We start from the raw sequence: 13037 nt of genomic DNA, 5'->3' as shown, positions 1-13037 counted from the left end.
CAATATTTTTTAACATTTTATAATTAACCCATTGATTGCCACACTTCAAATTTTATAGAATTGAATGATTATTAATAAGAAAAACAAGACAAACGTTGAATAGCAGTAATGATAAATAAATAAACAGGAACTTCGAATTTGAAAATTAAATATAGGTATGTTTATTAATTAATTATTGTTTACAATTACAAATATCATTATGAAGGTTACTGTGAAATTTACATGGGGCGAGATTTCACTCCTGGTAGCCTTTAAGGGTTAAATTTTATGAACACTTAAATTGTTTTTATGTTTCTAAGAAGACTACAGCTCGTTGCACATCAATTTTAAAGTACTATCAAGACATTAGGCTCGTTCCATGCTAAAGGAAAGAGATATCATAATAAAGGAGCAGATAGCTGTTCGCAAATGCGAATCAATATTCAGAAATGATAGCTCTTATCTTGCAGTCGTCGCAAGCGTTTGCTTTCGTATTTCAACTTTACCTTCGATACTGAACTTTTATACTTCTTTGGTGTACAGTAGTATCATATTACCAAGGAAACATGTTTTAACTCTTTTATTATAACGGTATTTCAAATTTTTGTCAAAGTGTAAGGAACAATATTGAACAGTAAAATTATTAAATTATGGTTTTTCAAGCTTTTCAAAATTTTCATCTCTCAAATTTCAAGCTTCCCAAAATTAAATGCTTACAAATTTCAAGTTTTCCAAAATTTCCATCTTTAAGATTTCAAGCTTCCCAAAATTTGAAGCTTACAAATTTTAAGTTTTCCAGAATTTATAATTCCCAAATATTCCACTTTTCAATTAATTACTCTATTAACATGTATAAATAACAAACGTTAAAATTATTTTTCTGAAATTATAGACAATACTTTATTGTTACTCATACAGTCATATTTATATGTATTATTCGTGTATCGTTCGTGTTTCATGAATTAACTAGAACTGGTATCGGAATAAAAATGAGTAATAAAAAATTCTCGTTTGTTACACGGTATAGGGGGATAGCATTAACGAGAGGTATCATTAAAAGAAAGGGATACAACAGTACAGGCAGGCGTTTTTATTCAATGTTTTCGATCGTTGGACGCGTCTGGCCGGAAATAATGGGAATTTAGTGAACGATCCTGGGCGACAAAACAAAAAAAAAAAGCAAAAATAAAAGAGTAATTACGGTGTTCGAGATGTCGGAAAAAATATTACCCACGGTATGTTTTTTCGGACTCGAATGTTAACCCCATGATACACACATATACAAGCGTTCTCACGTGAAATTGGAAATCGAAATGCGTAAAATCGACAATAAGTATCGTTCAGAAGCTGCGTTTTTCGCGTCCAACAAAATTCTCTCATTCATTTTTTTTTTCTGTTTCGTTTTCATTTATTTGGTCTTCTTTCTTCTCTCTATATTTTTTATTCGGCGATTAGATTTTCATCGTTTCAAATGTTTCCACGACGGAAATATCATTCGCGTTAAGCGTAGCATTAAACTAACGTGGCCGGAAAATGTAGCTGAACGCTGAAAGCGTTTGTGAAAACGCATTGAAAGCGTTTGTCGTGAATGTCGGGCCTGAAATCGAGGCAAATTGTGACCGGGATGGTCCTATGCTGAAAAATGTAGCTCGAATTTGCACGTGAAATAAAATAACTCTGTTTTTCTGCTTAGTTAAACGAGTTCTGCTATTCGTGGGTTTTGGAGATGATTCTTAAATTAATTGGAAGGGGAAACCGTGTTATTATACTGCATTAAATAATTTCAGAAAAATTATGTAATAGGTGGAAATAGTATCGTTATATCTTGCTTTCTTCCAATTATTATATTATTATATTTTTTATATGACAAACAATGAACATTCTTATTGTTTATGCTAATTAGAGAACGGACACGCTGAGTGTCTAATTAGACTCACCGCCAATTTCCCTTGACTGGACGTGTTCGCTAGTAATTACTCTGACATCAATCAAGCCAATATTAAGGGGTAGTTATGTGGCCTATGACGTATTATGTCAATGCTACATATATTATAGAATCTGTCGAAATATTATTATTATTCAACACTCAGCAACTTATTAAAAAATGCGATAGATCATTCCAAATATAATTGCTCTATCAAAGAGTATTAAATAAAAATTTTGTTATTTTTATTTTAAAATTGCAGAAATGAGAATTGCCAAAATCAAATCACGAGTCGGGGGGTTAATTTTGTCTCGCTTTCCATCTGTTCGTGCCGCTGTAATTTAATGAAATTTCTCAATAGCGTATTCCTAAAACAGAAAACCGAGAAAATTGGCACAGGTCGAGGAAGACAAAAATACCAAGAACCTCAGTTAGCCAAGTTTACTATACATTTTTCACACGGATTTAACCATGTCATCAACGTCGAAACGTCGATCGATACGAAGCATCGTAAATGATAAATGTCAAAAGTCGAATGTAAATATTTTAAACAAATTATTAACATTGCTTCAATTAGCACAGAATCATCATTGAAACTTCTTTTTATTAAATAATACCGTATACCGATGTTTGCTTTGTAAGAGTACCACGAATTAATGTAAATTGTCTATATATGTAACTCGACATTACTAATGAGTAGAACTTTTATTATAAAACTACCGCAGCTTCTGATTGGATAAAAGTTTGCAAATTTTCACGGGAGATACGAGAAACTTGTGTTTTGTTCGCTAAGGGCTTATTCGTTTAGTATGATTTATTATAACGAGCATTCGTTGTTGGACACCGTTGGGGAAATTTTAATAAAATTCGCTTGTGAGTTACATGTTTCAACGGATGAGAAACTTTGTAATGAAGGTTTGTTACAATATTATTTAGAAATTCTACGATTTCCAACGTGTAAATGCAGCGTTGTAAAATACCAGATTGTTTGCAATGTTTTTAATGATTTAATATCATAATACAAAAGAGAAGCAGTTCAGTGTATTTCGTAAAAAATACAAATTATAATAGAAATTTTTTTGCCAGACAGGAAATTTTCAAATTAGTTAAATGAATTTATTTGATAGATTTGTACTAGTTTCAAAGATATTGGTTTAAAAAGCAAATTAATATAATTTTTTAATATCAATAATACAAGAAAATAAAATATAAATCCACCTTGCCTTTCCTTGTAAGTAACCCCCTGTATTAAACCACTATAGTAACCCATCATAATAATAGCGACAGGATTAATGAAAATATTTTTTTATATCCACCTATCGTTTCAATTAACTAGCAGATAACTCAATTAACATGTGATCATTCGGAAGATTAACTGATGGAAATCGAGTCGTGCACCACCTGTACGTATCCTCGCGTTTAGCATCGGTCTGGCTAACGATCTCATTAGTTTTGTAGCGATTATTATATTTGGTAGAAAATGGAACGCGGAGACAGCCGCGTCGCATCGAAACCCGTTGGTTTTTAGAATGGGATAGCAACGCGTTAATTAATTCCTCGCGTTTTCATTGAACGACGCGACGCGTCACCATCTTTGGATAATTTAAAGGACGCCCGCGAATCTCATTAAGTATCCGCCAGATGACGGCCAACTTGTTCGTTATCGATTCTCCTTGAAACTGTTGATTGTTCCGACGAACTGTTACCAGACACGTTTGAACATTTCTCCTCTAAGAGAGAGAAAAAAAGAAACCAGAACGAACGATATTTAAATGTTTGTTTCGTTTCGTTTCGATACGTGTGAATTGAACGAACGTTATATTTTTTAGCTATTGCTACTACGTTTTACGGATATTGATCAGTCGTCTCGCTTCTTTTTTTTTTTTTCTATTTTTGTTATTTTAACGGATATTGCAGGCACGCGGTGAAATCCGATTATTGTGAAGCAAATAATGTATGTTTTTAGAAGAATTTATTGAGTTATACATACTGACAGGGAAATAGATAAACTTTCTGATTTGTATCATAAGGATCTTCTTTTTCAGACATAAGCACTTTTTATTCAGCGATGAAGAATATAGATTCTTATTTATTCAATTTTTCTAATGAATACCAGTTTATTTTTAATAATTTTCTCGTACAAAAATAATGACAAGTATAGAAATTTATTAAATTATTATCTAATATTTTCTCTAATATTTTTTCTAACATTTTTCTAATGGTTTTCTAATATTTTTTCTATTATTTTTCATTCTGGCTGATTCGTGGAAACCTACGTATACACCAAAAGCTATCATTTTATTCTGCAGTAACAAATTAATTGACGATCATATGATTGAATAGAAACCTGACGAAAGCAGTTTTTAATTGGAAAAACCGATCTATAAATGGCGAACAAATATCGTGTAACACTGTTACAATTGTGGCTTCCGTTATTCTGGAACCGACAGAATAACCGAATATCATTTTTCACATGAATCGTCACTCAAATCACGTCGGGCAATAAACAGTATCCGTTACCGTTCTTCTGTTTCAGGCAATGAAGATGAGCAAAGTGGGCAACCAGACCAATTCGCAGGACCCACAGGCGGTGAATTCCCGGGTTTTCGTCGGGAATCTAAACACGTTTCAGTGCAGCAAAACCGATGTGGAGCGAATGTTTCAGCGGTACGGCCGTCTAGCAGGTAGGTTTGTGAAATCACATAAACGAAAGCCACGGGATCAGCTTCTTCGGCCGTGTTTTAGAGATTCTTTCGTTTCGTTGAAATGCCACGAACGTCAGACGTCAGATTTTTTTTTTTCGCGATGAAACGCGATAGACAGGGAAAATCAGCGACAAAGTGCGCTTATAAAAGGTTAGTGGAATATGTATATCAATTTTGGATGGCAACTCATCCGAGTCCTCTATGAATAATAAATTCATACGTTGGAAGAATAATTTTTAAAGGAAAACGATATCAATATGAAATACAAAATTGAATTAAAATTGTGGTTCTCTCGATGGTCCGCTGTCCGGGAGTTAATATTTCTCTCTTCTATTTAATTAATCATTTAAAATTTATGACTACAGTCATCCGCGACTTCCACAGTAGCTAACCCATTAAAGATCGTCTGTTTTATAGCAGAAGAAGAAAATGTCAATGTGTATCGATATTATCTTGAGAAGAAAGGGCAGGCGTTAGGAAATCGATGGTTGAAATTAAAATTGCACCGTGAAATCCCAGCGTTGAACGAACGATACTATTTCCCGGCACGGATATAAAACCTGGTAGCCGTTCGTATTATCTAAAACGAATTACAAAACGTGTGTAAAATAACGACCGGGCTTATTTGGGTTTCGAGGTAAAAGTCGTAGGAGAACAGCGGCTAGTTACAAACTGGTCGGAAAGTTGAGGAGATTCAAAGATCGGGTCGGATAACAGGGGAAAACTCGTGCTGTTATCCTGGTATAAAAAGCATGGAAGCTTGGGTTCCGTGGGTCTGAGAAAAATACCGAGTTGGAAATAGGATTTTCTCGATACGGTTCGTCCTTGGTAACCCAATTTGCGCCGTGATAGCTCCTTGACCTTCGATATCCCGATTGGATATCCGTCTCTAGTTTCACGAAGAGCCCCCTACGATGACTCTGTTGCTTTCATTGTAGCACTAACTTCGTTTGGGAAACGTACTTTATTGCGAGCAACTAAACCCGGCATCGGGTTTGAGAGGGGTGGACGATAATAAATTGGGGCTACGAAGATTGCGTCCGCCACTGAATTCGGTTTGGATTACGAACTTTCGTTACGATCAAACGTTTCTCTGAAAGCGTTGTTGTTGTCAGTGATTAGATTTCGTCCTTCGATCAGGATTTATTGGAATTTTTCAACTTTCTTTTTCTCATTTCTCTTATTTAGCCTTTTCTTATAGAAAATAAAATAATTATATGACTTGATTTAAATTTAACCCTCCGTCTGCAACTTTATTTTTACTAACGTCGTCTGCATACTGGATCCTCTAAATCCGTAGCTAATTTTTTATTCTCCTAAGCTTTAAAAAATCTGCAAAAATTCTGGTTGGTTGAGTCGAATGTTTGAAGAATTAATTAGGAAAAATAAATGTTTCGGGGGACTTGGAATTCTCAGTGTACCTGTGGAGGGTTAATTTTAGACTCTTTTTATTTTTCATTTCTCTTTAACAAATTTCAGATTGTTTCTTTGAATAGATTCGTAGATGTTAGGAAACGTGATATTATTAAGTTATACTAAAGTTAAACCACATTCTGTTGTTTGACGAGCAACAGCGGAATCGTATACCGTTAATAAAAGTGTGACACTTTTACTGTTGACTGTAGTTTCGTGAAACTCTCTGCTACTTATACGAATTTCGAGTTTCTTGGAGTCTGTTGCGTACAGCTGTCACTGCTGTGCGAACGCGATCCATGTTTGGTGTTTCTGAAGCAGGTAAAATTAAAGCGCAGTCTATGACGTAGTTTCCGTCCAAGTTGCGCAATGCTTCTCGCGTTACGGCTCTAATGAAAACTTTCCGCATTAAATTCAAATAATTCGATCGATCTGACACTTCGCAGAACATTCACGTTAAACCATTTTATGTTACCTGCGTGAACTTCTGTATTTCTATATTTGATATTAGAATTAAAACAAACATTTCACTTCTAATTAGAATTCAAGGGGTACTTTCGAGTTTTGGGTCGTAATTCAGAATAATAGAGGAATTCGTTTGTTTCGAAATAGTATTTTGAAATTGCATTTGCAGAGAAATTAGCGTGTAATATCTTCTTCCAAAATTTCCGCTTTGTGGAAAACGGAAAACTCGTCGTTCAGCGAGTTACCGTGTGTCTGACATCACACTGACCTTATCTACTTGACCGAGTGCCTGCACGATTTACTTCCCTTCTCTGACATTAGAGAACCTTTTCTTTCCCCACTAATTTGAAATTAATGATCCTTTTTTACTTGAAAATTGCTCGGATTTGATCTAGAATTTTTTTATACAAATCTTAAGCTTATTACAAGTCTTCAAAATTAATCATTTTCAAAAAAACTTGTCGAATAGAAAATAGAAAATAAAAGATAGAAAATTGTTCATCAAATAGAAAATTGAATATAAAAAATAGCTCGCCAAATAGAAAATAGAGAATTTTATCTAATTTTCGCTTTCAAAATTCACCGCACCTCATACAATTTCAGAAGAATTGATAATTACCCTCAACTCGAACTCATTAAGAACAAACGTCACGATTAATTAACCGGAAATTTCTGCAGCAACTCGTTCAAACTGTTCTTTCCTCATCTCAATCCGATCCTTCTCTCGGTTCTTTACAAATTCGAGGTTCGTTCTCAATCGAGCGAACTTGGGAATAAAATTAAGCGGCTGTCCAGCACGGTGGTAGACAACACTCCATAGAATCAGGAAGTTCCGGTTGACCCGGCCAATCTGTGGCGTACAGCTGTCAGCGTGGCATGTTTGAATAGCCGTCTCTGTGTGCTCCCTCGCTGTGGTGGCCGTCTTATCTGGCTGAATCGAAGCTCCTTTTAATTCCTCGAAAAGGACTCAAGTTCAGGACAAAGTTTCGCGCAGCCGCATTGTGCTAGGACGCATTTATTGTCTTGCCGTTTTATCGGGGTCCAGGCTGAAAGTAAGCTGTTTATCGGCTGCCTCCAGACACCGTTTGTCCTCGACGTCGTCAGTTTCCTCTTCTCGATTCAAAGAGGGAGATAGAATTCGGTGTCTGCCAGCTCGATTCGACGTTGAACGTGTTGCTTTCGATAATACACTCTGTATTTTAAGCATTTCATTGTTTCGAATTAAGGAGAATCCTTGATAAAAAAAAAATCCAATGTTCCAACAACATTGAATCACACCTGGTCCACGTGATAAAATAACAAATCACCCAAGGAAGGAACGAAATTTTTAACCTTTGACAATATTAACATGTTCCACGCAACTGGTGCGGCCAGATAAGTTCTTCTTTTTTTTTTTTTTTTCCAACCATCACTGTCCATTTCGGGAGGGGGGCGGCGGACACACGTTCCGTACGAAATATATCCGCATCCGTGGCGCGTACACCCGTTGCCATATATGTATATAACCGTGGCAGGAATATATGGAGATTTACATATTTGTTTCAGCATAATGAATTCCATGCATGGTCAGCTGCTAACCACGCAAAAGTTATTACGGGTACACAGATTACAGGCGACCACTGCAACGTTCAAATGAACGTATCTGCAGACTTGCTACGCAGACTGGCCACGGAATCGATGACCCCGAGCCGTGTCACGTGCTGGTCGATGGAAAAAAAGAAAATATAAAAATAATGGGGGGAAAAAAAAATGTCAGACGGAAAGATACATGGGTAGAGATCGAGGAATTTTGAATTTGAAAGATATTTTTCTACGGAATGATTCCGTTAATAGGGTCTGGATCTTTTTTTCAATTTTTCGTGGTTCTTTCTTTGTTAGACGATTTTCGAGAGATCGTTGCAGGACACTCGACTCGATTCCTGCAATCTGCCTCAAACAGCTGTCACCGTGTTCCAACATTCCTCTCGATGGGTAGCTGGTCTATCTGACAAGCCGAACCTTTTCCAATTTCACGTCTCCCTTGACTCGAAGCCTCGTCGTTTCTTCAGATTCTCGCAATAAGAACACGAGCAGAGGCCCTCTCTTGCTTCGATTCACCGTGTTCTCCTACAAAACAGTCGTCGAAGAGAGATTGCGAATTGTCGTTGCGGCGAGGAGAGTCGGAAACTTTTATAGAAGTTGTAGGAACAGTTGAAGAGACACGTCCGATGGAGGCTAGATTCTTCGGATACAGCCGGTTTTATTCCGTTGATGCAAAGGGGATTTAATTTGTACTCATTCGCTAATATCAGGATGAACGTGCTTTCTTTCAAGACGTTTCCTTCTTCTTTCTGATTTTTGCTTCTTGAATTGTACAGGATGATTCATAATAGATGGCCCTAACTACAGTCACTCACAGCAACTGAAAATCGTCCAGCTACAACAACGTTTGATAAATTGCGAACATTGAGAACGTCAGTATACGAATTTTGAATTTGGCAATTACAGATTTTTTTTACTTTCAACATTGGTAGATATGGTGAACCTTAAAAATTTATTTAATTATTAATTTTCTAGCCTAGGTATTTCATTTCTAATTGCTATATAAAAATTGTTATTGCATGCTTGCTATTTTCAAATGCCCATAGCAGCGAAAGGGTTAAATTTTTGAAGCTGGTCCCCAATTTCCCCCATGATATTCCGGTTAAAAATATTTAAAATAATCATTAGCATTTGAAACGCGTATTTCTTTATCATTGCTCATAATAATTCAATGCAAGGAATTATAATAACAAACACTCAGTACCCTCGTTTCACCAATTCAACATCTTGAGCTTGAACGATGACGAGATCAACAGAAGCCACGATTTCTCCCTCATCAAAATTCATGGAAACAATTTTAATTAAAGATATGCCCCCACTCTCTTGGTTCGTCTATCCGTTATGTTGGTATTTCTGTTTCATTGCCGGGTCCCGTGGTTAGAAGAAAGACGATGGAAAGGAGCGGCGAGGTGCGCCGGGTATATTGGAACGTCATGATCGTTTGTTGTTTCAGGAATATCCATGCACAAAGGCTATGCATTCGTGCAATTCACAAATCCCTTTGATGCTCGAAGCGCCTGCCTCGGTGAAGATGGCCGCACCGTTCTTAGCCAGATACTCGGTAAGTAATTTTCCTCTCTCATAGTGTTGAAACATTGATAACTTGTTCGTTTTCACGTGTAGGCTGATTTAAACATTAATTGTCTCATCGGCTCTGTGTTCTCTGTGTATCTTTCCTCTTATCAATTAATTATGGACCAAACGAATAACCGTTCGTTTGAACGACGATATTTAATCCTAGAGCTTTCAACGAACCAAACTGACGGCTTCTTTGAAGCTAAGCTTTGTATTTTTAATGGACACCTTTGCCGCGAGCAAAGGTTCTAATTGGAATTACAGCACCATTATCGGTGTACCTCTGTATGGAGGTGGATTTTGGAAAATTGACGATGATAAATTTTGTATTTGAAGAATTATGGAAATATTAGTAATTCGTAAAGTAACGATAATTTATTTTTGATATTTTAATTAATTAACAGAATTCAATGTTAAGTAGAAATTAGAAATAATTTAAGTCTTATTAAATTAAAAATTGATTGTTGTCTCCTGACGGAAAAACAGATTTATTTACGATATTTCAACTAATCAATAAGAATTAGCTGTTGATTAGAAATTTAAGATTCATTAAATGGAAAATTAATTATTGTCTCGGGCTAAGAAATTGAAATGAGTAGTGATAAATTTATTCGTGAGCTTCTAACTAATTAATAAAATTTTTTGTTTCTCTTCTTTAATTACAAGAAAGAATTTATGATGCATCGTTATTGGATAACTGCGGCTCGATATTAACTCATAAACGCACTGAATACCAGCTGCGAATCGGCTTATTACCTTTGCGTTCATTGAGGTTGGTTCAATTAACCACTTACTCGTTAATACCATCAATTTTTCCTCCATTACCACGATTTCATTCCAATGAAAAAAAAAAAAAAAAGAAATGTTTTCGAATTCACGCCATTTTATTACCACTCGTCCTTTATCTCTCGTGTCACGTTCCAATATCAGTCATCAATAAAATCAATCGTGCAATTGCTGTATGTTAACCCTTTCAATAAATACTAAATTAGTATTTTCAATTTACATGAATTTTACATTTAAAAATTTACCAATAAAAAGTTAATTTATTTCGCGATTTAATTGAATTTCAAACTTTGATCTTTGGATGTTTCTCACTATCGATGAAACATTCACATCATCATTCACGAAACGTCCTTTCATTTTATTGGGTTAACTTTGTATTGGATAGTTCTTCGTCTAGTCAGAACAAATCCTTAAAAGGGAAGCATCATTGACTTCCAGCCATTAGTTTCGAACTTCCTCCCCAGTGGTATCTGACTCGAGACAGGGGTGCGTTCGTTCGAGAGCATTTAGTAAACTCGAACAACTTTCGAAGAAATCGGCTTTTCTTCCGGCATCGTTACGAGTTTCCATGATTTCTAACCCACGGACAGGTGTTCACAAACGTATTCCTGTTTCCTTTGCCTGATATTTTTTTTTTATCACAAAACGTCAAGGATCGAGCTGGGGAAATCTGATGGTTTCTCAAACAGAAGGGGTTGGTTTAACTGCGTTTCGTTATTGGACCAACACACCCTGGCCAATAAGGTAAATATACGAGGAAAGGGATATAAGGATCAGTGGATGTTGACTGAACGATTTCGGTGATATCTTGGCTGGTGAAGTTTGTTGAACTGGGTGAAACTAGCTTTCTATCTAACAGGATAAAAGAAAGATTACACTTTTTGTGATATTGATTGAAAAATTAGATTTATTTTCTAAAAATATTGAGTAATCCCAGAAATATTTCTATTTAAAAAATTTTAGATTATTAGATATTATTTTCCTAATATATGAAAATTTATATTTTTCATTTTGGTCGAAACGTGGTACACATTTTTTCCTTGAGCATCCCCGTCACAAAATATTCTCATGTCTTTGTAGCGACAATTCAGCTAAGAAACAAGAATTCATTGAAAGGAAGTTCATCGTTCTTCGGCTATTTAAGCGCAACCTTCCGGATACATCAAAGCTAACTCGGTCTCGAAATAAAAACCAATAAAATTCCTCTTCTAAAGCAAACTCGAATCGACTCCGCTCCCCTCTAGGCGCGCCACGTCTTTCGCTTCTCAAAAGAGCTTTATCCCCGAAAAGGAACTTGCGCATTAATCAAAGCCAGGACTTCATAAGTTCACCGCCTTCGTTCATTTCGTGGTACGACGGATTGATGCTGTTAATTTGTTGATCGTGGCAATGAAAATAAATATACATAAATTACATTATTATTCATCCTTAGATTACCGTGTTTAGTTAAACAATTTAGGGTTATTTTGGTCCTTATAATTCAAAAAAATAATTAATATTAATAATAATATTAAATTAGTTCATAATCTGTTCACAATAAAAAATAATTTTATTCAAGATACAAAATTTTTTTTAAAATTTGAAGCATAAGTCACTAATCAACGTGTTAATTTTCATAAAATCGAATTTGTCAGTGATGCGTTTGTTTTTCCGGGCACGGCTTAAAAGTATCAGGAAGTAGTAGTTGTCGACGCGATATCAGACATCGGAAATCGGCAATAAACCGTGGTAGCACGCCTTTTGGTAAGAAGCACTGCCTGTCTGTACGGGGATCTTTTCTTCGTTCCACCCTCGGCTGGTTGGCCAAGCTCCCTCTCTTTCGCTTGATTCGCCAGAAATCTTTCTTTGGCTAATGCAAGAACTGTGTTCCCACTGTAGCTAGCAGCCGCCTACCTCCTGGCGGCCATATACCTGCTGTATATACAAGGTGTTCCAAACAATTAGGACAAATTATATATTTAAAATCGTTATACATAAAAAATAGTATCATAGAACAATATTAAATGATGCCATGTGTACTAGAATGTACATTCTGAAATTCAGTTGGTGCATTTTTGTGCATCAGATAAAGTGCAATTGCACTTTTCTTTAATGCAATCTTGGACTTTTGGATGCAATCCTCAAAGCAACTTTTTATTATCTATAAAGAAGTATTAAAATAGTTAAGAGTTAAGATTCCAATAGAAAAATAAAGTATAATGTTCTATTTAAAAGCAAAAAATGCAATTGCAGTTTTCTTATGCACCAATGCATAAAAGTGCATGTGCATCATTTGACTCCGCTTAATTTTCTTCTGCAATACTGCTTTCTATCGCTAATTATTTAAAAAGTGGAACTTGTACCAATTGTATAGGACACCCTATATACCTTCAGTAGGTTATGGAGGGGTTGTAGGTAGACGGGGCCAGGATACTGTGAGAGACGTGCATTTACAAGTGCAACTCACCACAGGGAGACCGTGGCAAACCCCTTCTACTCTATCCTTCACGCTTCCTATATAATTCTCACGACTGCGCGAGGTTTCCGCGTACATAGAGGAAAGTTCAGCGGTGAGAAACAGCCAAATAATACCGTGCAGCTTCTTCCGGTCGCATTTGGCCGACTGACGA

At 35.9% G+C, this 13037-nt stretch overlaps 1 protein-coding gene across 2 annotated transcripts in view; it reads left to right on the top strand.

Annotated features, from left to right (window-relative positions):
• Positions 1–13037, top strand: part of LOC117604412 (uncharacterized) — a 201701-nt gene that overhangs the window by 109306 nt on the left and 79358 nt on the right. For both annotated transcript variants that reach the window (XM_034324430.2, XM_076689248.1), the window contains 2 exons: positions 4440–4587; positions 9521–9628. In XM_034324430.2, the coding sequence (XP_034180321.1) occupies positions 4440–4587; positions 9521–9628 (256 nt within the window). The remainder of the gene's footprint in view (positions 1–4439; positions 4588–9520; positions 9629–13037) is intronic.

Source organism: Osmia lignaria, chromosome 7 (genome assembly GCF_051020975.1).
Source record: "Osmia lignaria lignaria isolate PbOS001 chromosome 7, iyOsmLign1, whole genome shotgun sequence".
Classification (NCBI taxonomy): domain Eukaryota; kingdom Metazoa; phylum Arthropoda; class Insecta; order Hymenoptera; family Megachilidae; genus Osmia; species Osmia lignaria.
Note: the sequence above shows the minus strand (reverse complement) of the source record. Positions and strands in the feature narration are given on the sequence as shown.